This window comes from Cynocephalus volans, chromosome 12 (genome assembly GCF_027409185.1).
Source record: "Cynocephalus volans isolate mCynVol1 chromosome 12, mCynVol1.pri, whole genome shotgun sequence".
Classification (NCBI taxonomy): domain Eukaryota; kingdom Metazoa; phylum Chordata; class Mammalia; order Dermoptera; family Cynocephalidae; genus Cynocephalus; species Cynocephalus volans.
This window is the reverse complement of record NC_084471.1, coordinates 24306244-24334173: the sequence shown is the minus strand read 5'-3', so window position 1 is coordinate 24334173 and position 27930 is coordinate 24306244. Positions and strand designations below refer to the sequence as shown.

The following is a 27930-nucleotide window of genomic DNA, read 5'->3' as shown; positions in this document are numbered from 1 at the left end:
TTTATTACTTAAGAAGAGTGGGCATTCTTCTATGCACTTCAGATTTGTTATCTCACTTATTCCTATAACTTTGGTATTAAAAGGAGCTATTATTCTTTCCAGTTTACAGACTTGAGCTCCAGAGATGGTCTCACACTTAGCAAGCAAGAAAGCTGAAATTAAAACATAGGTCTATGGAATTGATTTCAAATGGATTGCATTTTCCCCCTAGGCCACCACACTATAGATAAATCAAAAAGAAGAAAACATAAACTACAAGTAGATCCAAGAGCCTAATAGCTTTTGAGTTTCTCTTCTTTATATCAATGAGCAATTTTCCTACCCTTTGGTCTATTGGTAGCATTGATTTTTTAAAAAATATCAACATTGTTTTAAAGGGTGTTGAAAGAAAATATAAGTGGGTGAAAAATGGGAACAAATAGAATCTAATTCTGCCATGTATTAAACTCTTACAGTCACTAGATGTCTTATTAAAGAGAAAGGCAGAAAAATTTTTAAATCTTTATATCTCCTACTTTTGTCTCTTTGATTCATTTCATTTTTATATAGAGACATTTGGCTATGGATTAACATATATATTCATATTCTATTAATAGAGACCAATTATAAAACTGTTAGTAGATTCCTAGTATTTAACATATGTAAGCAGGAATATAAAGATTTTTAAATGAAAAATCTGTAATATGTGTTTCTTCATATGAGTTAGTTTCTTAATAAAGTTATTCAAACTTGCACTGGAAAGGCTATATCTAGATATGAGAGGATAGGAAAAATGTTGGTTCATACTCTAGTTTTATTCAAAAAAAAGTATTAAGTAGCTCTGGAATCAATGTTGATAGTGAAGAACTAGAGAACATTTTGACCTCCATACCATGGAGTTTTTCCTCATAGAAGCTTCTCCCAACATTAAAATATTCATAACCACCTTGCAAGAATTATTTTTTGAATTAGGTATTTCAGATATTTATATGTTAATATTTCAGAGATGCTCATGACAAACACAGATGTGTCCAAAATAAAAAATAACTAAGATGAGCTCTATTTCCCATGTTTAAGTTGCTTTTTAAAAAAATAATATAAAATAATTTGTTTTATTTTAAGAACATCAGGAAGTAATTATGCAATATATCCCTGTATTGTGCAATATTTCTAATATATTATAGAAGATATATTCTGAGCAGTCAAAATAGGAAGCATGTATTACTCTGTGGGTGAAAGAAATTTTTACAAATTAAAAGCTTCATTTTTTAAATTAAACTTTTTATTTTGAATAATTGTAAATTCACACACTGCTGTAAGAAATAGTACAGAGAGATCTAATGTGCCCTTTTCCTAGTTTCCCCTAGTGGTAATATCTCACAAAACTATAATGTAACATCACAATCAGAATCAAGAAACAGAAAAGTTCCATCTCAAGGATCCTTCCTGTTATCCTTTAATAGCTACACTTACTTCTCTCCTGCCTCTACCTCCTCAGCTCCTGGCAACCACTGATCTGTTACCTCTTGCTATAATTTTATCATGCCAAGAATGTTATATAAATAGAATCATGCAGTATATGGCCTTTTCTCATTCAGCATAATTTTCTGGAGATTCATCCAAGCTGTTGCATGTATCAATAGCTTGCTCCTTTTTATTGCTGGGTAATAGTCAATGGTATGAATATTTAACAATTCATCCACCGAAGGACATCTCAGCTGTTTCCAGTCTTCTGCTATTATGAATAATGCTGTTTGTTATAAATATTTGTGTACAGGTTTTTGGGTGAACAGTTTTTATTTATCTGGGATAAATCCCCAGGAGTGCAAATGCTGGGTGGTATGGTAGTTATATGTTTGAAGAAACTGCCAAACTGCTTTCCAGAATCACTGCACCATTTTACGTTTCCACCAGCAATGGATGAGCTTCTCGGTATCCTTGCCAGCATTTGGTGTTGCCACTATTTTTTGTTTTAGCCATTCTGATAGGTGTGTAGTGGTATCTCATTGTGGTTCTAATTTATGCTTCCCTAGAGGTTAGTGATGTTGAACATCTTTTCATGTGCTATCTGTCATTTGTATATATTCTGCACTGAAATGTCTCCTCACGTCTTTTGCCCATTTTCTGAGTTGTTTCTTTTTATCATGTTGAGTTTGGAGAGTTCTTTATATGTTCTAGATACTAGTTCTTTGTCAGATATGTGATTTATAAATATTTCCTCCAGTTTGGAGTTTATTTTTTCATCTTCTAAACAGGGTTTCTCACAGAGCAAAAGTTTTAAATTTTGATGAAGCACAATTTATCAATTTTTCTTTTTATGAATCATGTCTTCAGTGTCAAGTATAAAAATTCTTTGCCTAGCTCTATATCCTAAAGATTTTCTCCTATTTTTTTAAAAGTTTTACATTTAAAAAATTTAAACCAATTGTCCATTTTGAGTTAATTTTCATATAAGGTGTAAGACTTAGGTCAAGTTTCAAATTTTGGCCTATGTGTTTCCAATTGCTCCAGCAGAGGCTGTCTTTCCTCCATTAAATTGCTTTTTTATACCTTTGTCAATTATCAGTTGGGCATATTTGTGTGAGTCTATTTCTGAGTTCTCCCTACTGTCCCACTGATCTGTGTGACTATCCCTTCACTAATAATACGTCTTAAGTAATTTAACTATAAAATTAATCTTGAAATTGGATACATTGATTCCTCCCATTCTGTTTTTCTTTCAAAATTACTTTAGTTATCTTAGTTCCTTTACATTTCTATGTAAATATTATAATAATATTGTCTATATCTACAAAAAAATCTTGCTGAAATTTTGACAGGAATTACATTAATCCTGAATATCAATGTGAGGACAATTTATATCTTTACTATAGTAAGTCTTCTAATCTATGAACAGATATGTCTTTCTACTTCTTTACATTTTTTATTTCTTTTTTCAATGTTTTGTAGTTTTCAGTATACAAGTTCAGTATACATGTTAAAGAGGAGTTCACCAAGGCATACAATAATGAAATTATCAAAAACTAAAGACAGAGAGAAAATTCTGAAAGCAGCAAGAGACAAACATATCACACACAAAAGAATTTTACTATCAGCAGATTTCTCAGCAGAAACCCTGTAAGCCAGAAAGAGCGGGATGTTATATTCAAACTGGACTAAACGGTGGTGTGTAAAACAATTTTATCTCTAGTATGATAATTAATAGACAATTCTATTAAAACAACTATAAAATTAATTGTCAGGGGATACAAATTACAAAATGACATAAATTTTGACATCAAAAACATAAAATATGTGGTAGGGAAATAAAAGTGTTAGCTTTATAACTAATTATTTTTCATTTTGGTTTGTGATTATAAATAATAGTGTATTTTTAATTTTCTATGTCTACATATCCATTGCTAGTTTACAGAAATACAATTGATCTTTTTTATGTTTATCTTACATCCTGTGACCTTACTGAACTCACTTATTAGTTGTAGAAGGTTTTCTGTAGATTCCTTGGGATTTTCTACATTGACAATCTTGTCATCTGCAAATAAGAAGTTTTATTTCTTCCTTTCCAATCTGTATGCCTTTGGTTTTCTTTTTATTTTCCTTTATTGAATAGGCTAGAACTTTCAGCACTATGTTGAATAGTAGCAGTAAGGAGTGTGGACATCCTTGCATTGTTCCCAGCATCAGAAGAAAAGCATTCAGATTTTCACTATTAGTACAGGGTACTTCAAAAACTTATGGAAGAATAGAGTTAAAATTTAATATGAATCTTTCCATGACTTTTTGAAGCACCTCATATAATGTTAGCTGCAGATTTTTTTATAGATGCTCTTTATCAAGTTGAAGAAGTTTCCTTCTATTTCTATTCTTCTGAAAGTTTTTTTTAAAAACATGAATGGATGATGAATTTTGTTGAATGCTTTCTCTGCATCAATTAATATAATTATGTGAATTTTCTTCTTTATTAATTTTCAAATACTGAACTAGTCTTTCATCCCTCCCTGGAATAAACCTCACTTGGTAATGATATATAGCTCTTTTTATATACTGCTGAATTTTATTTGCTAATATTTTGTTAAGAAAATTTTTGTCCAGATGAGGGATATTGTTCTGTACTGTGTGTGCATGTGTGTGTGTGTGTTGTCTGGTTTTAGAATCACAGGAATATTAGTTTCATAAAATTAGTTGGAAAATTTTCTCTCCTCTTTCTGTTTTCATTTAGAATTGGTGTTAATTCTTCTTTAAATATTTGCTATGATTCTCCAGCAAAATCATGTGGGCTTGGAGATTTCTTTTTTGAAAAGTTTTTAGATTATGAATTTAATTCCTTGATAGTTGTATGGCTATTTGCATTATCTATTTCATATTGGGTGAACTGTGTAGTTTGTCATAAGAATTGGTCCATTTAAGCTAAGTTCCCAAATTTGCATGTGTAGAGTGGTTTGTAATATTCCTTTATTATTCTCTTGATGTCTGCAGGGTCTTTAGTGACATCTCCTGTTTCATTCCTGATGTAGGTAATTTGAGTCTTGTTTTTCAGTTTCAGTTTCTGAACAGCAGGAAGTAATTATGTTCTGATTTATAGAAGATATGTCCTCAGCAGCCAAACTAGTAAGCTCATATCACTGTGTGTGTGAAAGAAAAGTTTTACAAGTAAAAGTGTGCATTGCTTCTTAACCTATCAAAGTCATTTTGCTTTCTAATTCTTAATTTAAATCATTTCTTTACTAATAACAGCACTCATTAAATACAGGCTGTGGCAGGTATACTGCATATTTTTTTCATGTAAATCCCAAAAGAATTCTGCAAGAGAGGTTTTTTCTTACCACATATTACAGATGGGGAAAAGGAAACTTCTTGAAAGATTCTCAGTAACTTTCAGTTTTAGAATCCAGCTCTCTCAAGACATTAAAGCCATGAATACACTTCCATTGCACAATGCTGTCTTTTTGCTGTAATTATCCAAAATGTCTTTCTATATAATAGAAATAGCAGGGATTTTTTTTTTTGTAAGAAAATATAGTTTAAAAGAGTATTTTCACCAGGGTATTTGTAAAAGTCATTGCCATGATATTTATCAACAACTAATAAATAAAATAGTACATAGAAGAGAGAAGTTAAGGTTTAAACAAGAAAGGAGTGACAATATAAGTACTTAAATGGATAAACTTAAGATGACATGAAGTTTTAAGAATAAGTACAAAGAAATTCTCTTGGTGTCATAGGAAATTTTTATCATAGGATGATAGAGATCATTTTCTATTTTAATTTCATTTTTTTAATTGACATAAAAATTGCATATATAGAGAGTACAGTGTGATGTTTTTGAAACATGTATACAATGTGTAATATTCAAATTAGGGTAATTAGTGTATCTGTCACCACAGACATTTATCATTTCCTTGTGGTGACATAATTTTTAAAATGAAAATAAGTATTAAAATTAATTTTAACTAACAATTCCAACTCCTTTTCTGCTAAGTTTTTTTTTAAGTCAGTTATCAAAATGCCCATTAATAAAAGTTTTTCTTTTCTCCCTGACCCATTCCTGGCAAAGGAATACTCAAAAGGCTGATTTAAAGCTAATATTAAAAACAAAAACCAAAAAACCCAGGGCTGGCCGGTTAGCTCTGTTGGCTGGAATACAATGTTATAACACAAAGGTCAAGGCTTCGGATCCCCTTGTCAGCCAGCTGCCAAAAAAATAAAAATAAAACAATAAAAACCCATAAACTGAGCAATCAATTTCTTAGTAATCAAGAATTGGCATGATTTATATATAAATTTTCTCTGGATTTCCCTTAAAGAAAAAAAAAATCATTAAACTCTGAAACAGTCTCTTAACTCTAAAATCCCTTCCTTCATCTTTATATCAATGAGCAAATACTCAATTCATTAGTATCCTAAATTCAAAATCACCTGTTGTGGTCTTTTCTTAAGGATGCTAGACCTGGGAGGGAAGGAAGGAGGGAGTTGGGCAAGTGATAGGTCAGGCAAAGGGCATAAAGAAATATCATGATTTGTAAGAAAGAATATGCTAATAATAAATAAAAATTTAAAAAGAAAAAAAAAGCACCCGTTGTTTTCCTCCTACAGTCATGGATGCATAAGGACTTTTTGGTCAGCGATGAATCGCATGTATGACAGTGTTCTCACAAGGTTATAATTGAGCTGAACAGTTCCTGTCTCTTTGTGACATCATAGCTATGGTAACATCGTAGCACAACGACATTACCCAACAAAGCTGTGGCTGCGATGGCAAACAACTTTAACCTGGGTGTGGGTGAGGACGACACTGAGGAGCTCTTAGAGGTGTTTCATGATGAACTGGCAGAGGAGTTGTTGAGACTGGAACAGGAACGTGTAGCTGAAGAAGAGGCAAGAGAAAAAGAAACCACAGGAGGAGAAAAAGAACCCCCAAGAAAATTCACAGTGAAGGGTTTAGCAGAAGATTTTGCAGACCTCAACGAGCCCCTTGAAAAGTTTGAAAACATGTGCCCCAACACCAAAAAGTTTTCATTAATAAAGAGGAATGTTCAGGGTGCATTATCTGCTCAAAAGCAAATCTGTGATGAGAGAAAAAAAAAAAAGAGAAACAAACCAAGCAAACCAAACTGGACCTATTTCTGAAAAGAGTGACACCTCCTCAAGAAGAGCCTCAGGCAGGTTCCTCAGAAAGTATTCCAGAAGACACTGTCATCATAGGAGATGACAACCTCCTGCATGTTATCGCCCCAGAAGACCTTCCACGGGGACGAGATGTGGAGGTAGAAAACCAGATATATTGATGATACTGACTCTGCACAGACCTAGACTAATGTGTGTGTTTGTGTCTCAGTTTTTAACAAAAAAGTTTAAAAAGTAAGAAAATTTTTTTTTAAATTTGAAATAGAAAAAAGCCTGAAGATAAGGATATTAAGAAAGAAAACATTTTTGTATAACTGTACAATGTGTTTATGTTTTAGCCCTGTTATTATAAGAGAAAGTTTAAAAAACTTAAAAGTTTATGAAGTAAAAATGTTACAGTATGATAACTGTATTGAAGAAAGAAAAATAATGTCCTGGGTCTTCACATTCACTCACCACTTACTTGCTCTCTGACTCACCTAGAGCAACTTCCAGTCCTGCAAGCTCCATTCATGCTAAGTGCCCTATGTGTACCATTTTTTATCTTCGATGCTGTATTTTTCCTATGCTTTTTCTATGTTTAGATATATAAATACTTATCATTGTGTTAAAGTTGCCTACAGGATTCAGTACAATACCATGCTGAACAGGTTTGTAGTCTGGGTATGTAGTAGGCTGTATATCTAGGTTTGTTTGTTTAAGTACACCCTGTGATGTTTGCACAACAGAATCGCTTAGTGACACATTTCTCTAAATATATCCCCATTGTTAAGTGATGCATGACTGTAGTTCCTATGGTTAAAACTTACTGATACCTATTTGGGAGACAATGGGATTTGGAGTAAGATAGAATTGAATTTACATCTTAATGCCAGTATTTACAGTTCAGTATTTGCATCTGTAAAATGGGAATTACATAGCCCTCCCCATAGACTTATTGTCTAGATTAATTGAGATAATGTGAAATAAAGCACTAGGACAATGCCTAATTTAGAGTAAAGGGTTGATAAATGTTCATTTTCTTCCCTTACTGCAATTTTAGCATAGATGGGACCTAACGGAAAGAAGACAATGATGAGTTAAATCACAATACAGCCCTCCTAATAGGTGGCAGAATCACCAAATTAAATGGAGAAGACTCTGGCAAACCACCATCAATACATTATAATTTGCAGAGATGAGGGTGGAAGGGGAAGGGGAAATCAGAAGGTTTGGAAGAAAATATAGCACATGGACTTATTTTGTCAGTGTTTAAAACAGCTGCCCTGGAAATTGCAATGACTACTTTTAGTAGACACCTTCGCGGTAGGGGAGGGGGAAGGGGGTCTCTGATGGGAAATAAGTGGCAAAGACCCTGGTAGAACCTCCCTAAACAGACAACCCATCTCTGATTTGGAGGAGTGAGGGTGCAAGGCAATGAAGGACCACTAAGCTGGGAGAAAGAAAAGGTATACTCCAGTTAATTGCTATTATTCCACTGCTGAAAAGCTGCTTTAGAAAGCATGGCATTAAGAGGTTCAAGAATCTCTATGGTGACTTTATACATGCAAAATGTTAGGAGGTTGTTAGGAGCTTCAATGAGACACACCATATAGCAGCATAAATCAGTGACTGTGCATCTACATGCATATATAAATAAACTTCAGTGCAATATAATAAGTAGGGAATAAGGCTGGTGATTACTATCTATTTATTTTGGATTATGCACTTTACCAATATAAAAAAATCCTATTCATTCCTAATGTTTTTTATCTAAGTAGAGTTCAGAAAAGATTAATAAAATATATAGCCAGACCAAGGACTAGGAAATGGCGAATGGAAGAGTTTGGAGAAGTGTTCCAGGCAGAAACATCAGCATCTGTTTTGAAAGAGCATGAGGCTTTGGAGGAAATAAAATAAGCCTAGAGTTGGGATATGTATTAGTCTGTTTTTGTGTTGCTATAATAGAATACCTGAGACTGGGTAATCTGTAAAGAACAGACATTTATTTAGGCTCACGATTATGGAACAGCTGCATCTAGCGGGCCTCAGGCTGCTTCTACTCATGGCGGAAAGTGGCAGGCAGCCAGTGGGTACAAGCAGATCACATGGCAAGAGGAAGCAAGAGAGAGAGGGGAGGTGCAAGGGTCTTTTAAACAATGAGCTCTCGTGGAAACTAATAGAGCAAGATCTCACTCATGACCTTCCCACCCCAGGGCAAGCATTAATCCGTTCATGAGGTATCCACCCCCATGACCCAAACCACTCCCAACACTGCAAAGTTGGGGATCTGATTTTGACATGAGCTTTGGGGGGACAACACATCCAAACTCTATCAGGATGTAAAGAAGATGAGAGGAGAAAGGCTTAAGATGTCACTCTAGAAATAGAAGCCTGGTTAGAAAGGTTGATGACTTTAAGTTTGATCAAGCAATAGTGATCAAACCTGCACTTAGTTAGGTTTAAAAGTAGAGAGTGAATGGACAGGTTTGGAAAAAATAGAATATCACTGTGAGAAACAATCTGGGTTTTACATTTTCCATTTGATTTGAATAATTTTTTTCTCCTGTACAAGTAGCAGAAGCAGATTTGGAGAAAACACAAACACACACCATAAAGAAAAATTTAAATCACTCATTACACACACACACACACACACACACACACACACACTACAAATTTGCAAATAATATATATCAATCTTCAATTTATTTCATAGTTAAAATATTAGTTAACATTTTCAGTTACCATATAGTTAACAGTTACCCACTTGAATAAATTAGTTTTCCAAAATTATTTAATATTTCATCTTTCATTCAAACATAATGATTTCCAATTTTTACTGTTAAAACCCGTGCTGCAACAGATACATTTTACAGATTTTCCTCTCTTTCTGAGCATTTTACTGGTACAGATGAGAAATTGCTAGACTAAAAATGGTATAAATATTTTTCAAGACTCTTGATTCATATTACCAAGAATTCTAAAAACATTTCCACCATCAGTCTATGAGACTGTCACTCCATGCTGTTTCACCATGGATTTACCATCCATTTACTAAACACAGGGTATATTTTTTCTTTTTTTTATGGTATGTTGACTTTTTTTTTTTTTAATTTTATTTTGTCGATATACAATGTGGTTGATTATTGTGGCCTTCTTTGATTGAATGTTATAATTTTACTTTGCATTTCTTTGATATTCAGTGCTGTTAAGAATTTCTCCTTTTGCTTCTTAGATATTCATCTTTTTCTTTCTTGAATTATTTATTTATATTCTTTGCCTCTTTTTTCATGAACATGTTAGTCTTTACAGCCTTGTAAGAGCTCTTTAGCAGTTTAACTGTTCATATTATTATAAATATCTCTACCTTGTTTGTTACTTGCTTTCTATTTTAATTGAGATTTTTTTTTTTTTTTGATGCAGTGCAACTTTTAAACTTATGTAGTCAAGGCTATTTATATTTTCCTTTGGAATTACTTTCACACTTTAATGTTAAGTAAATGCTAGTATATCTAAGATTAAGTTTGAAATATTGACAGTCTGTATCTCTATCTTTTCATACATTTTGTTAGTTAATAAAGAAATGACTGCTGAGCTAATCATTTGTAACTGTTGTGACAGAAGGGAAAAGACATGATAAGAAAATAAGAAAATGTCTCTTTTAGAGTTGTTATTAATCAGTGTCAATATTTTGTTAGAGTTCATTGCCTAATGTCTGTTTACATAATTTAACTTACTTAAAATGGTCTCTTCCTTCACATATTCTCACTAACTTAATGATCCTCTTCATTTATTATTTCATGTATAATTGCAATTATTATTTAGATATCTGTTTGTGTTGATAACCTTGTCACTTTTTTTATAGAATCTAATAAAAAATGTAAACCAGTTTTAGAGTGTCTTTCTGAGATATAGGAAACATTTGAGAGAAAAATAACCTTAATTAAAATAGTAATATGGTTTGGTAATTCACTCAATTCAATTTATTATTTATGGTTTGCTGTCTCATATGACTCTTCAAGAATTCAGGTCAAATTACATCAGGTATTCATATATTCACTCAGCAAATATTCATTGTCAAGTTCTTTGCTAAACATCAAGAACCGAAGAAGAGAAATTTCACAGACTAATGGGGGATCATTTGCAATTTCTGCTTTTATAAATAGTAATGTAATTAATATATTTTCCATAAAACTTTCCCATCTTTTTTGATGCAAAAATAGACTCAAAATACCCATAAAGATTACATGGAAGTACACACATAATACTAAGGAAACATAGAAGGGCTTATATCTAACCATATCTAACTATCTACATGACATCTACAACATATCTTAAACTTTATATAACCAAAATGGACTTTTGTATCTTGCTCCCCAATCCCAGTAACACCGAAACAAAACAAACACAACAAAACCCCCTGGGTTTTGCCTAGATCTCACCATTTCAGTAAACAGCATCATGATTTTCAAAGTGGCTCAAGCCATAAACCTGGGCATGCTTGGTTCATATCCTATATCCCTTGAATTCAACTCTACAGTAAATACTCCGAGTTCGACTTTGAAAACATGTCACAAAACCATCCACTTCTCTATACTTCCACTGGACTACCCTGATCCAAGCAACTGCTCTCTCTCCCAGACAACTACAAAACCTCCTACTCGTTTTCCCTGCTTCCATTTGCTCCCCATAAAGTATTCTCTAGCAGTCTGATCTTTTAAAAATGTAAATCAAATCATGTCACATCCTTGACTTAAGCCCTCCACTGGCTTTTAATTGTACTTAGAGTAAAATCTACAATTTTTGCCATGACCTTGTTGGCTCTTCATTTTCTCCAGCCTCAGCTCATAGCACTTTCTCCTAATACTGTGCTCTAGTCACACGTGCCTTTTGTCTGTTCCTCTATGACAAGTTTGTATTACAATGTCCTTTCCTTGGAACATTCTCTTCCTGACTCTTCATGGCTGGCTGTTTCTCTTCACTTATGTTCCAGCTCAAATACCACCTCTTCAGGGAGGCCTTCTCTGATCTGAAGTCCTGGCTCCTCCTCCAAATATCGTTTTACTCTGTTTAGTTAATTCACAGCTAATCACAATCTGAAGTCATACTTCAGAATATTTCTTATTACTTGATCATTGAATATTTGCCTTCTCCAGAATATAAGCGTCTTGAGGACAGGGACCTCTTTTGTCTCACGTATTGTTACATTCCCTGTTCCTGGCATGAAGCCTGGTATGTAGAATACATTCAGCAAATATGAGTGAAATGGATTAATGGACAGTGGCATGTCACTGAAGATGGGGTGGGAAAGGGTTATACTAGCTGATGCCTAGATCCTATCCTAAAAGAAGAACAGAAATTAACCAGTTAGAAAAAGAGGAACATGTAGTCTAGACTGTAACGGGAAGTGTGAGAGAACACGTTTCCTTTGGAGTGTAGCAGGAATTTAGTATGATTATGTATCGGGAATAGTGGTCATAAAGAGGAGGACATAAATGGAATTTTATGCCTTACTGTGTAAGGAATTTGGGTGATGTCATAAAGGTAATAAGTCCTGAAAGATTTTACAAAAGTGAATGACATTATCAGGTTGACAGTGTAATAAGATCACTCTCTACCCAGGGGAGAAGTTTGGGGGACAGAGCCCAAGCAGAGTTGGGTGTCCTCACAGGGTATTTTCTCATTGGCAGTGTAAGGACGGTGCCCATGAGTGGAGCACAGCTGGGGCGGAGCATCAAAGTGCTGTCAGAGTGTCCACCAGGGACAGCTGGCGTGGGGAGTCAGAGCACATGTGGGTGCCACACCCTGAGCAGGGGGAAGAGGCAATCCATGTGGAGGCAGGCTGGTGCGGGGTGTCAGAGCCCAAATGGGTTGCAGCAACTGTCCACATTTGGGAATGACCCTAAATGGGAGTCAGGACCCCATCAAATAACTAAATGCACTAAGGGTTTCTGACTGCCAATAATTGAATTACAAATATGGAAATGAATTCTATGGTGTTCAGACTGAAATCACATTATCTCTGTGAACTCATGGTATTCAACATATGAAGAGCTGGATATAGAAATGTAGATGTGTGTGTGTATATTTGTGTATACACGCCCACACCCACACATACATACATATACATACTGTGTGTATATACAAATATTCCCTAGTCCTGCCCACTGAGAGAGCCTGGTTATATCCCAACAGCAATGAGTATACTCAATGCCTCAATCTTGGCCTCTAACTACCATTTTATACTAAAAGGAAATAATTTCTTGGAGAAATGGCTGATTCCCTATCTGGGACTGGAAAAGTATATATGAGATGAGTCTAGAACAGTTTGATGTTCCAGAAAGAAAAGAAGTGCTCAAAGAGTGATGATAGTAATGGAGTATAACTCATTAAATAAAATAGAAAACCATGAATCTCTGCAGATACAAACAAATAAATAAACAGAATGTTGATGAGGAATGGTATTTAACATAGTTTCAAAATACCTCCTCACAAACACCTATAAATTTCAGAAGCGAAAGAGTAACTTTATAGTGGAGAAGCCTGAAATACACTACCTCAATCAAATTGTCAAGGTGAATAATACCATTATTGACAGAACAAATCAAAGTCATGCACCACCTGATACGAAGCGCTAAGAAAAACACTGAATCTCTCTGATGCATATCTTGAATCTAATTATGAGGAAGCATCATAATTAGATGATGTTATGAAATTATGAGACAAACCCAAAGTGAGGAACATTTTACAAATCTTCTAACGTGATGGTTTTAAAAGTCAAGACAAGGCTGAGGAATTGTTCCAGATTGAAGGAGATTAAAGAGAATTGATGATTGGATGCAACGTATAATTCTGAATTGGATCCTTTTACCAGAAAAGATATTAGTAGAACTGGTGGAATTTGAATGGAGTCTTAAGATTAAATGGTAGTAATATACCAAAAATAATGATTTGATTCTGATGGATGTTTTCACATGTCCTTCTTGTAAGAAATAACACGCAAAAGTACTGGGGGCTAAGGTCAGCAACTTACTAAAAAAACAGTTCCAGGAAAAAAAAGTCTTTGTGTTGTATTTCAACTTTGCAGTAACTTTGTGATTGTTTCAAAATATACAATAATAATAAAACGTGAAGATCACTCTGTGAGAAATGTAGGAGATAAATCAGAAGCAGATGAGGAAGACAGCAAGGGAGTCTTTATGGGAGCTATTTCAGCAATCAAGTCAAAAGAATAAAGACACTTGCTCTGGGAGTAGGAGAACAGCAAAGCGTTGAGAGATGTTTAGGAAACAGAACTGACATGCTTTAGTGGCTAATTAGACGTAGGGAGAGAAGGTAATAGAGGGGTCCAGGGCAATTCAGGTTTTTGGCTTGCATATCTCAGTAGATGCTGGTGCAATTAACTGATATAAGGAAGGATGAGCAGATTTTTGTAGAAAAATGATGATTTTGATGTATGGCATGTAAGTGTAGTGAGTCTTATCTTCCAAACACTCTAGGCTGCTTGACCAAGTGAAATATATGTTCTTATCTTATTGTTACACGGAACTTCTATTCTTTGGTTTCGTGTTTCACAAGAAGAGAATTCCATTAGAATATTCTTGGCCTATTCCTTCACTCTTCATTCATCTCCCCCCTAAGGTGTTAGAGTTATGCAGCTGTAAAACGACTTTGAGGGAGGAACAAAGTGTGCTCATCACTGCCTCTTTGGTTTTTTCTTCTTCAGAGTCAGCATGTCAGCGTAATGAATATGCTCTCTGCTCAGCTGTGGCAAAAATCACCTTGTAGGTTGTCTAGCTATGCCAGTGAGGAGTTGAGAAGTGTGTCTAATTCAAGAGCAAAGTTACAGCAAGCACATTCAGCCACACATTTAGGATCACATTGTACAATCACTTCAATCATTAACAATAAAAAAATACGACATTTGATTTCAATTTGTCTAACTCCTGCATCTCTCAATTGGTTCTGAATCTGGGAAAGAAAGAAAACAGTGTGATTAATTTGACTCCTAAATGCAAACAATTGTGCAAATTTTTTTATTCCTCATAGCATCTAATATAGTACTTAAAACTTACTTAATTGAGTTCAATCAATGTGAAACAGGACAATGATAAAATAATACTGACTTGTAGGAAAGAATATAGATCCTTCTAAATACTTCTGAGTTTTAGGTATTTAACACCATTGATCTAAAACTTGTTTTTCAACATGGCATAATATACAGTATACCTATTTTACCTTTCCGCATACATAAAATAGAAATCATAATGGCCTATCTCACATGGTTGCTCAGAAGATTAAAGTAGACATTACTACTCTATAACACACTAAATAAATGACACATTTGTTGTTGAGTCAGGGTGCAACCTTTCTCAACAGTGTGAATTTGTGCAAGATGAATGGAAAAATCAATCCAGAATGAAATTGCTAGGGTCAGTTATAAAAAGCCATATGGAATGCCCTAGATCACTTTCCCAAATTATGTTTTGTAGATCACTAGTTGTGAAATATATTAATGGGTTTCCAAGGGTGGTAGTGGGAGAAGATTCGGAAAAATCATTCAAGTGAAGAAAGTGTTTAACCTAGTATTTCCCCAATATATTTGATCATGGAAACTTTTTTCCAAGAACATCACTCACAGAATGAGTACTTAGCAGGTATGAGGATTTTCCGATTAAGAGGAGGAGGGCAGAATAGCTTGTTGGGACCTCCTGATTATTAGAATGTCCTATGGTAAAATCAGCACGGCATTAAGTCAAAAGTCTGTAAATGTCTTGTTCATCCTATTCTGCTCCCTGGACTTATATCTGCCACTTTCACCTATCTAAGTCCTATTCAGATATCACTAGTCATCAGAGAAATGCAAATCAAAACCACATTGAGATATCATCTCACCCCAGTTAGACTGACCATTATTAAAAAGACCAAGAATAACAAATGCTGGTGAGGATGCAGGGAAAGGGGACACTCTTCTACGCTATTGGTGGGACTGTAAACTAGCACAACAACTACGGAAAACAGTATGAACATTTCACAAACAACTACAGATAGAGCTGCCATATAATCCAGCAATCCCACTACTGGGTATATATCCAAAGGAATGGAAATTATCATGTGGAAGGGATACCTGCACTCCCATGTTCACTGCAGCTCTATTTACAATGGCCAAAATATGGAACCAACCTAAGTGTCCATTGATGGCTGACTGGATAAAGAAATTGTGGTATCTATATACACAATGGAATAGTACTCAGCCACTAAAAAGAATGAAATTCTGCCATTTGCAGCAACATAGATGAGTCTGGAGAAAATTATGACAAGTGAAATAAGCCAGACAAAGAAACAGAAATACCACATGTTCTCACTCATAACTGGCTGCTACGAAGGAAAAGAGGGAGGGAGGGAGGAAGGGAAGGAAGGAAGAAGAAAGGAATGAAGGAAAGAAAGAAAGAAAAGAACACAACAATATGTTGAACTTTCAGAAGGAGAGAACAAACCTAAGGATGCTAGAGATGGGGGGGAGGGAAGGAGGGGGTTTGGGAAGTGATAGGTCAGGCAAAGGACATAAATATCACGATTTGTAAAAATGAATATGCTAATAATAAATAATTTTTTTTTTAAAGAGTCAATTTGAGCATTCCCTTCCTAGAATAGTCTTCACTGCCCTTTAGCAAAGGAAGGAAGGAAAGGAAGGAGGAAGGGAAAGTTCCTATTCTCATGAAACATCCATTCAAGTCAGGAAGAAAGACACTGAACAAATCAACACATAAGGTTAGTTCAGGAAGAAAAAAATGCTATAAAGGAAAACAGTGGAGATGGAGTGACGTGGTAGCTACTTTATGTTTAATGGCCAAAAAGCACGTCTCTCATAAGGTAGCATGTGAATAATGACCTGAAGGAAGGATGATAATGAGCCATGTTTAAGGCTCTGGGAGAAGGGCTTTCCAGACAAGCCAAGGATAAATAAAAGAACCTACGGCAGGAGCTGTTTGGCTTATGTGAGGTAATGCAGGGAAAATGGCATGGCTGGAGTCAAACGAGCTAGGTGGAGAATGGTAGGAGACAGGCTAACAGGTTAAAAGGAGAGTCAGATTGTATAGGGTGTTGTGCACCTTTACTCTGAGTGAGATGGGAAGACATTGGAAGGTTTAGCAGGTGAATGACGTGATCTGATTTTTATTTCTGACTGCCGAGTTATAAAAGGACAACAAAGGCACAATGCTCAGTGCCAGGAAACAAAGTCATAGTCTTTTTCAAAAGTCCAGGCAAGAGATGTTAACAGCAGTGATAAGAAAGATGGTTAAGAGGGGTCTATTTTTAAAGGAAAGCTGGAAGACCAATTTTTAAAAATTTTTTCGGTCTCATGATGAGTTTTTGTTCATGAGGATCACATCTGTTAATATTTAATGTATTAAAAATTAAAACTGGGATATTTTTAAAATATAAGAATACACAACTGCACATTCCATTAGTCATCACGCACCATATAGCTTCTGGAAAATTCCATTTAGCACTCACGTACAAATAAAAGTAGAAAAAGCAAAATGTCTTTCTATTATTATGAAAACAGTTTTTACCTCATAGACCTTCTGAAAGTGTTTTGAAGACCACCAAGGGTTCCAGAACTACAATTTGAGAACTGCTGGTCTAGAGGATTTTTTGATGGATTGGATGTGAGGTGTGAGAGAAAGAAGGAATCAAGGATGAGGTCAAGTTGCTTAGCCTGAACTTGCATTAACCCAAATGCAAAGTTTAGTACTATACATGTTAAGATTAAAATGCTAATTAGACAGTCCATTGAGATTTAGAGTAACCTGAGCCTGGAGTCCAAGGAAGTGGTCAAGGATGGGGATATAAATTTAGGAGTAAACACCATATAGGTAGCATAGAAAGCTCTGGAATTAGATGAGAATACACAGGGAGTGAATGTAGGTTGAGAAGAGAAGAGTCTGAGGAAGATCCCTGGAGCATTCAATCAATGAACTCCAGCAGTGAAATTCTAAAAGTTATCTGTTTAGACAGAAGTCTCCCTCATTAAAAGTTCTTTTAGGGTAAAATCTATATCATAGTCATTTTCATATTCAAATCATTTAACATGCCCAGTATATGATAGGCACTCAACTATATTTACTAAGTGAATGAATGAATGAATGAATAATGGTGTGCTCTGTGGTATTTCCATAGCTAAATTCCAGAATTTTAGGACAGGTGAGATGAGGAAGTTGAGATGATTAGCTTAAGGTTCATATATTAGGTATATTATTCATCATGCAGTCAAACAGGTTCCGTTTTATTTAGAGGTAGGAGGTAACTGAGGACTTTTATCTTTACCTAGTGCAAGTCAATAACAAGTGACCAAGTAGGAAGGATGAGATTCAATTTCAAATTCTAGTCTGTCACTTAAGATATTTAAAGCAATAATGCTAACTCTACTTTCTGAACATTTTATTTTTCAAGGAAATTTTTCCCAGAGAATTTTTTTATGTATGCATTCTTATTCAGACTGTCTAGAGATGCTCTAGGGAAAAAGACATGCCAAAGAATAACATCCACTGAGATTTTTATGCATTTTTATGGAAGAAGAAAATCTGGATAACACAAAAGAAGAACACAATACTAATAAAGACTGTTCATATCAATGGTAATGTGTGCATAAAACACAGAGAGAACTGTATTTTATACCTAGAAAAGATGTAAAGTTTTTTTACATGTAGAAAGTGTCAATAACAAATAATTTCCCCATATTCCTGGTGGATAAATTTAGCACAGATTTCATCAAATTAAAAGAAATGAGGAAGAATAATATTCTACTGGTGCATGATTGACACGGCCACTATATGGATTAATGGTGGTTTTAATCATTAATGGAAGATGCAGTTAATAATGGATGCTTTCTGGATTCTGGCTTTTCTCTTCCCTGCATTAGGTCAACCTGACCCAATACTGTGCCATTTATCTTCATTGGGTTCCTGAATTCCAGGGGTTCTACTTCCTGTGGCTCTTTTATGCAGATGCCTCTAAGGAATGAGATGCTGGAGGTGGGAATCACTCCATATTTAGCCAACATCATCTTAAATAGATTCAAATGATTTAAGGAACTTAAAAAGGCTCCCAGCTACATTTTCTAAAAGCTGAAGATGCCATCATCGGAGTCACTCATGAATGAGACAGGGAGACTAAGAGTGAGAGCTTTGTCTCTCAAAGGTCTTATTTCAAATGTGGCTGACATGATTTCATGACCATTATGATAACAAGCAGGGTCACTACAGGGCTTTACAATTTACACAGCACCATGGCATATTTCATCTGGTCTGCCTTACTACGTCCTTGAGAAGCAGGCAAGACCTTCCTCCCTATGCTGACAAATTGAGGGTCAGAAAGGTTACACAGATGGCATGTGACAGAAGCACAGTCAGAATTTAATTCTTTAAAAAAAGGCACCTGTGAGCAAAATATTGCAGAGGACTCCATGAATTTCACACACCATCCATAGCTTATCCATGAATGGGATGTTAAAAATACTTGCCTTTAGACAGATTGATTTAAATGGTCTGGGGTGGGGCCCAGGCACTTTTTAAAAAGCTTCTCAGGAAATTCTAATTTGTTGACGACTACTGGTCAATTGTTGGGTCCCATCGGCTTCTTTCTCAATTTTTTTTTCCCCTTTCAAATTGCTCTTTGTTTTACCTTATATTATTGTCTATCATTATTATCATTTTGTTTTCAGCCTTCTCTCCTCACTTAGCTTTTGTTGCAAGTCTCCAAACTACTGAATACAACCTTCACTGGTTTTCTCCTTTAGGCTACAACTTTGGCCATCTGTGTTTTTGCCCTTCTTTTTCCAATCTATTATTCTCCTCCCAAACTTAATCCCTCTGGAATATCAGTATTCCTCCTTAATAATTTTCTCCTAATGAGCTAATTAGCCTTAATAGGACAACTATTGCAGTTAGGAAGTCAGTGTTCTTCCAGTCAGTGGCTCTCTAACACTGAGAAAATTATTCAACCTCTCTAAGCCTCAGGCCCAATCAGTAAAAGAAAGAAAAGTTACCTACCTAATAGTATTTTTGTAAGAAATAAATGAAACACATACTCAGTAACAGAAATAAAAGGCTCAATATTCAATAATAAATATATATTTTTAAAGACTACCTCTCTGAAGTTCTTATTCCTTATCTATTTTTGTGGCAACCCAATACAATATTCTGTACTCTTTTTGAGTTATATGCCTCTGCTTTTTACATACCCACTCTCATTTCTAATTTTAAAATTTAGCATATGTATTCTATAACCCCACAGTGCCCAGTAAAATGTTATTCCAGATTTGGCAAGAATTTTATATAACCCCAGTTTTAAACTCCTAATAATGGCAGGGAGAGATGGTCTGGTTGATTATTAAGCCACGTAAGTGTTAGCTCATTAAGCACATACAAGGTCCAGAAGAACATCCAAAAAATTTATGTCTTTCTGGTTGCGTTGGCACCTGATCTAAAGAGTTATCATGGGTAGGATTTCAGAAGTGACACCTCTTTCTTCAAATCATCTCCTTTAGTCTCTTGAGAGATCTGGGCCTTTGATCTTTTTCTTTTACCTGTATGGACTTTTTTCTTCTTTTTGCTGGGTCCCTCATTAGCTGCAAAAGAATGTAGCTTGACTTTTGAATTCCACTTAGGATGAAATTTTATGTGGTGAGGTCTGGATGGTACCAGGAGCACCTCAAGACAATCAGAATGTCTTAGTCTATTCTAACTGCTATAATAAAATACTGGGCAGTTTAAAACAACAAATTTCTTTCTCACAGTTCTGTAGGCTGGGGATCCAAAATCAGGGTGCCAGTATGGTCAGGTTTTGGTGAAGGCCCTCTTCCCGGCTGCAGACTGCCAACTTCTTACTGTTTCCTCACATGGTGGAAAAGTGAACAACCTCTTTTATAAGAAAACTAATCCCATTCATGAGGACTCCACCCTCAAGACCTACCTAATCACCTCCTAAAGAACCCACCTCTTAATACTATCACATTGGGGATTAGGTTTCAACATATAAATTTTGGAGGAACACGGGAACACAAACATTCAGACCACAGCGCAGAATTTCAAATTTTCCAGATTGACTTCCTTTTAGTATCTACCTATGTTCATTATATGAAAAGTCTCTGCTCAATAATAAGTACCTGTTTGGTATTGTACTAAAATGGCTTCTTTTTCTGCTTCCTCCTTGGGTCACTTCTCAAAAGCTCTCTTCTGTTATTTTAAACTTGATTCATGTCATGGAATAGGGAAAAGGAGTAGAAAAACCTATCCAGCTAAACCACTACCAAAGGCACAGATCAAGAAACAGTGCTTTGACAACTGTTATGTCAGGTTGTTTGAACTTCAGAACTAATTATATTTATACAGCCTCCTATTATAATATTTAACATTCCAGTCCCCATCACTCATGTCTCTCCAATCAACTTTTAGTCTCCTCCTTCCCATTCTCTCCAACCAGTTTTAATTTCCTGCATCCTGAAATTACACAAAAACTGTTTCCTCAACTCTGCTCATCCTTTAAGATGCTGTCATACTACCTTCTTTCTTTTTACTGTCAAAGTTTTCAAAAGACTAATCTACAATCAGTGCATTGCTCTTTTCCTACTCTTCAACTCTTTGCATCTTAAGCTTCTACCTCCTCCACTTGAGGGAAACTGCATTCTTGAAGGTCTTTGTCCTCGTGATTGCCAAAAACAGTGACATTTTGGTCTCCTTTCTCTTCTACCTCCATGCAAAATGTGACAATTTTGGCTTATCCCTTCTTCAATTTTCTTTTCTTCCTTTGCATCCATAGTAACATTTGTCTTCCTTCTTTTATATCTCACAATGCTTTTCTCCTTTGCTAAGGCTTTCTTTCTAAGGTACATGTGAAGAAGTTACTTAAACTCTCTGGTTCTCAATTTCCTCATCTATAAAATGAAGATAAAATTTATTCCAAAAAAATTAGGAATATTATATTGTATTACATAATCAACAAATATTAATTATATTCCTTGAGTGTAAACATTTGCCAGCATTCTATCTCCCTTCACTATCAAATTTTCTAAATTAAAGTAAACTCTTTATCTTAAACGTCCACTTCTCTCCAGAACTCCACACCAGTATTTCCAATTTGCATATCATGCTTCACATTCAATAAGTTTACAAAACCAAATTTATCATACCATCTTTTCTCCCATCACAATGAACTTCTGTTCAAATCTTTCCTATTTCTATTAATGTCATTCCAAAATCCTAGTCAATCAGTCTCAAATTATTAGTCATCTTTGTCTCCTTTATATCCAATCCATCTATCCACATCTAATGCTTTACCGAGCTTTCATCCAGCACTACGTAAAAAGGATTAAAACATCATACCAAGTGCTATTTATCTCAGAAACACAAAGTTAAATTAACATTCAAAATAAAACAATGTAATTTACCACATCAACAGAAAAAAAAGGAAGAAAGTCATATGATTACCAAATAGTCATAGCAAAAAATTTTTAAACATCTTATATGCTAAAAACTCTCAGCAAACTAGAAGCATACAATACAAAACAACTAGCACCTTATTTTACGGTCAATGTTAAAACACTGCTTTCCCCCAAAGATAAGGAATAAGCCAAGAATTTTTGGTTTAACTATTTCAATGCACAATTTCATTATAGTCACAGCAGTAATAATAAAGAAATAAAAGGCATAAATATCAGAAAAGAAGAAGTAAAACTATCATTATTCTCAGGTGATGCAAGAAAACCCTATGGAAATTATTTTTTAAAACCAAAAACTACTATAATTTTTAAATGGAATTAAATAGGTAATATAGAACTCAATTGCATTTCTATATACCAACAATAAACAATTGGAAAGAGAAAGTAATAAACAATACTGAAGTATTAATTAAATGAGGAAAGAAAAGTCTTTTTCCACGTAACAAAAAATAGATCTTGATTCCTGCCTTACACTATACACAAAACAATCTGAGATGGATTATAGAACTAAATTTAAAAGCCAGAACCAGAAAGCTTCCAGAAGAAAATATGCGAGAATATATTCACAACCTGGTCAAGACACAAAAAACACTAACCATAAAAGAAAAAATTGATAAATTGGACCTCATTGAAATTAAAATATTCTGTTTATCAGAAGGCACTTGAGAAAATATTTAGGCAAATCACAGACTAGGCAAAAGTATTTTCAGCGCACTCACCTGACAAAGGACCCATATCTTTTGGAGTTACAGGAGAATTTATAAAGAAATTACTAAAAGTGAACAATTAGAAAGTTGAGGAATCCCATAAAGAAGAGGTAAACAGACACTTCTCAAAAAAAGACATAAGAATGGGCAATAACCACAAGAAAAGGTGCTCAGTATTATTAATCACCAGAAAAATGCAAATTAAAACCATAAAAAGAAATTATTTCACACCCTTAAGAATGGCTAAAATAAAAAAATTTAAAAGGTGAGAATGTGGAGAAACTAAAATTCTCACACATTGCTATTGATGATTATAACACAGAACAACTACTTTGGAATACTGTTGGGAGATTTCTTATAAAGTTACCTATTCCTCTACCCTATGACCCAACAATTTCACTTGTATGTGTCAGTTTGAAAATATATGTCTATAAAAAAAGACTTGTATATGTGTATTCATTCACAGCATATTCACTCTAATGATAAACAACAGGAAACAACAAAAGTGTCAGTCAACAGGAGAATGGATAAAAAATTATATTGTATTAATACAGTGAAATACTACTCAGCAAAAAAAGGAACAACATGGATGAATTTCAAAAACATTAAATTGAGTGAAAGAAATCAAACACTGACAAAAAAAAAAAAACCACACTCACTGTAGGATTCCATTCATATAAAGTCCAGAATAGGAAACACTATTCCAGAAAGTACTTGCCTCTGAGGCGGGAATGAGGGTAATTGATTAAAAGGGGGCATGCGGACAATTTCTGGGGTGATGGCAGTGCTCTATACCTTGCTTTGAGTGGAGTTACACCTACATATCTAGTATACAAGTTCATCAAACTGTATACTTAAAATCTGTGTGTATTTTATTCTCCAATTGGAAAAAAAAAAAAAGATGCTTCGCTAGGAAACGAAACAAAACAAAAAAAGCCAACAAGTAACACATAATTATGTAGCAGAAAGAAGAGAACTGGTATGTCAAAAGAGCCACCTCATTCTCATATTTTTTTCAAAGATAACTTTTTTCAAGTAGTTTCAAATATTTTTTCAAGGGTAAAAATAATTTCATTTTCAAGTATAAGTAAATGAACGTAGCCTTGTGTGTTAATATACTAGAGGGAAACAAAGAGAAACCAGTAGTATATAAACACTGTGGTCGCTACAAATTAGAAATAGAATATTTTGCAATTCGGATAATGTTAAGACATGAAAGAACCCAACGAAGCAAAGGTGGAAAGATCAAACATGGAACGCAGAACCAACAGCTGTGACTTAGTGAGTTAATAAATATGCCAAATAAAAACAAACTCAATAAAGCATTGGAAAGTCTGCCGCTTTCAAGCAATTACCACACTAATGAGAAACACATGCAATGTGTAATCAGCCCTATCTCGTACTGAAAGCAAGGACTCTGGGCTGGCTGATTGCTCAACTGGTTAGGGTGCGGCCTAATATATACCAAGGTCATGAGTTCAGAGCCCCAGATTCCCGCACTGGCTAGCTCCTGCCAAGCAAGCAAGCAAGCAAGCAAGCAAGGACTCCTTGGTTACGATGATACTCTCCATCTACACAGAGTTTAAAATAAACTAGATAAAGGTATGCATGAGGCAAAGGGGAAATAACCTAACTTGCTGCACCTAAGCAGTATCTATTTTCAATGAAGAAGACAGAAAGTTCTGCCTTTATCTCTCTTATTTGATATCATTCTTCTCAGGATAAAAAGACTGAACAGACAAAGAAATGTAAATAGATAAATAAGGGTTGTGTTTATATCTTGATTTTCAAAGTTTATCACCAGCTCTAAAAGTGAAATTATCATTTCAACTATGTTATTAATTTCTAATTAGTAAATTTTAAAAAGTGCTTAAATACCCATAAATCAATATAACTTCACATTTCTTGCATTTCCAGACAGAAGGCCAGAAATAGCCAACATTTTAGAATATTAAAGCTGTGATGAAAATATAGGCTCCTATATAAGCTAATCAATAATTATCTTTTCTTTGGAACAGTAAATTTCAACAATTTTTCATCCCTGACACACCTATGACTTCTCAGAACACACCAGGGAGTTTCCTATTCTATCCATCCATCCATCCTCTATGTACCCCTCCGGTCTCCAAACCCTTTCCTGAAACTATATGTCCTTTCCCAATACTCCCTCATAAAAACTTCCACGTGAATTTTCTACTGCTTCCTCTCTGACATGAAAGAGGTGCCCCAGGAGTCAGTACTCAGAAGTAAGTAGTGCACCAAAGTCTCTGGGGCAGAAGGAAGAGTAGCCTAATAAAAGTTATTGTCTTTCCCAATTATATATATTAGCTGTTATTGTTCTATTACATATACGAGAGTACTTCAAAAAGCTCAAGGGAAAAGTAGAATTACAAGATAATAGTTCTTTCCATTAACTTTTTGAAGTACCCTCATATACTTACAGGTTGCATTGATTCTAATTTAAATTCCATCATCCTAAATTACTTAACTTTTTCACTTTATTCACCCCCCCAAATCATCATTATAGCATCTAACAAAGAGGTGGAGTCAGTTACCTTCATAACATTTAATAATTGACAGAACCAAGGAATAGAGTCAAAATGTAACCTCTGGCTTTAATACTACCTCTAGTTTTCTCCAAAGTTTACCAAAATAAGCTAACCTAATCTAACATAAAATATGCAGAGAAGGTTTATGGAATAATGTCTCTTGGAGCTGAACAGATTCTGAATAAGTAGAAAGAAATCGTTTTTCATTAATTGAATGATGAAGTGAATTTACATTAAGAAATTTACATTGGCATAAAAATGTAATATTTAGAAGTTAATTTTATTAACATATATAGGACAATAAAAGTTATTCCCAGGATAAAAAGACTGAATATAAATATAAATATAAAAGTTATAAATAACTAAATATTTTTTAAATGCCGGAAATGTAGTAGATATAAATAACACCAGACACCTTCATATATTGAGAAAACCGAAGACAACAAATATGACATAGAGCATCAAAATGCGAGTTTAGTGAGGTTTATCTCTTAAAGCAAACAGACTAGATCAAATTACCCTGAAAAAAAATTTAAAAAGGACCTTTTGAAAACATTTTCCTCCTCCATATATTGGGGCACCGTGTAAAATGTTATTTGTGTCTAAATGGCCCTAAAGCTATAAATTCCATACTCATAAAGATGTGTCAAGTTGTACAACCTCATGAGGATTTTTCTAACCTCTGAACAGGATGAAAAGAAAAAATTATTACATTAAAGTAAGGGGGAAAAAACTCCAAGTTGGTTGGACAAGCTAGCCCCTTTGGAGTGCCAATATCCTCATCTATAACACTGGAATATAAATTCCATTGGAATGGATGAAGGTTAAGTGAAACAATTTATATAAAAGTGTTCTATAAACTATAGTGTATATGTGAAGTTTAATGCCATTTTATTGATAAGGATGGGGATTATAATAAAAATAATCCAAAGTAAGTTATAATAAAGAACATATTAAGGAAATCATTGCTCATTTAGACCAAAATAATCTTAAAAGACACATTTGCCCTATAAATTGGCTCAAAAGACTTGTTTATACTATATGTCTAAGTAGATGGTGAATGGCATTGATTGGATCCAAAGTCCCCCTCTCTTGCATTTTGTGAGGCCCATTCAGAATGTGCCAGGTTGAGAACACGACCAATTCCATGTTCTGGGTCCATCTGTTGGCAAAAATATCATGCAAACAGCTTTATAAATGCTATTTTCAATGAAATATCACAGAACAGCTTGTCTCAATGATATTTCTAAAGCTTGCCTGCAAACCGCCTACTGGGAAATCCAACTCAAAGAAAGGGAGAAGAGAAAGAAACCCATGCACACTAGTGACAGGAATGGAAAAAAGGACAAAGGGTAAAGAGAGACTAGCTAGACAAACGTGAACCCTGGAGGAAAATAAGGAGCAATGAGAGGCGCAATATCAAACAGACAACTTTAGTTAGAAACCATAAGGAACAGAGAACTTAAAATATATAAAAAACCACTGGGGTGGAGGATAGAGAAGCGATCATAAACAACGCAGCATATTCAGAGGCATCAAGACAAAAGGAGCAAGAAAAACCAGAAAACATTTAATAGCTCAATAATTGGTACATAATTATTAAAATATGAAAAGAAAATGATGTGAAGTAGCCATATTTTTGTTTCACTTATTTCTTCTTGTAATATACAAGATTCATTTTTCCAAAAACAAATACAGATTTCAGTGTCTATTGTCAGCTCCAAATAAAGCCAACATCCTCTTCTGAGTCCCTTCTTTTAAAAGCCCATTGACATATCATATAACAGTCCAGACATTGCAACATAAGTGATATACATGCAATGCTTCAAAAACAAAATACATTATAGTACAGATGATGTCATTCTGCACACTTACCTGGGGTCGAATAACTTTAACAATATTTTTGAGGGCAGTGTCGGGAGATGGAGGCGAGCAGTCAGGTGTTGGGCCTGTGGAGCTGTTTCTATGGCTACTAGTTCCTGGAGCAGTAATTGCTACCTCAGAGGCATTATCTGTGAATGAAAATAGAACTGCCATGAACCTAATCACTCAGTTTACCTTTTAAGACTTGAAATTACTTTTATGAATGTGAATGGAGATTTCAACTTAAAACTGGTATCAGTTACAAGATAATAACAAGGAATATGCTTAGCGGTATATTTTAAAGATAATGTTTATTGAATCCTTTGTTTCCTTTTAAAACAATAAATATCATTTCCTATAATATCGTTTCCAGAAGACAAAGTATTAGTATTCAATTCATAATGACATATTATACAGCATAGCTCTTAAGACTGCCACTACTAGGAACATTTATTCCATTTTATGGACTAACATGCTGCCCAATTCTAGAATCGCAATAAAGCCAATTGAGATCTTTAAATTTGTCATAATTTTATTTTTTGATAGTTCTGGTTACTGATGAAGGGACCTGAAGGAGACTGCTGATGACCCCTGAGATCCCTTGAGGAATGCAGGAAAAAGCACCACTGAGCCCCTCTTTTGGAGGACCACTGTCTTCTTCCTCATGAAGCCGCAAGAGTTGTGAGTGGGCCGCATTCAGGACTGAGCTCTGCTCTCCTTGCAT

The 27930-nt window shown here is 34.7% G+C and overlaps 1 protein-coding gene across 6 annotated transcripts in view; it reads right to left on the bottom strand.

Annotated features, from left to right (window-relative positions):
* ANKS1B (ankyrin repeat and sterile alpha motif domain containing 1B) overlaps window positions 1-27930 on the bottom strand; it is a 1093604-nt gene that overhangs the window by 612447 nt on the left and 453227 nt on the right. For all 6 annotated transcript variants that reach the window (XM_063076110.1, XM_063076111.1, XM_063076113.1 and 3 more), the window contains exon 11: window positions 27219-27355. In XM_063076110.1, the coding sequence (XP_062932180.1) occupies window positions 27219-27355 (137 nt within the window). The remainder of the gene's footprint in view (window positions 1-27218; window positions 27356-27930) is intronic.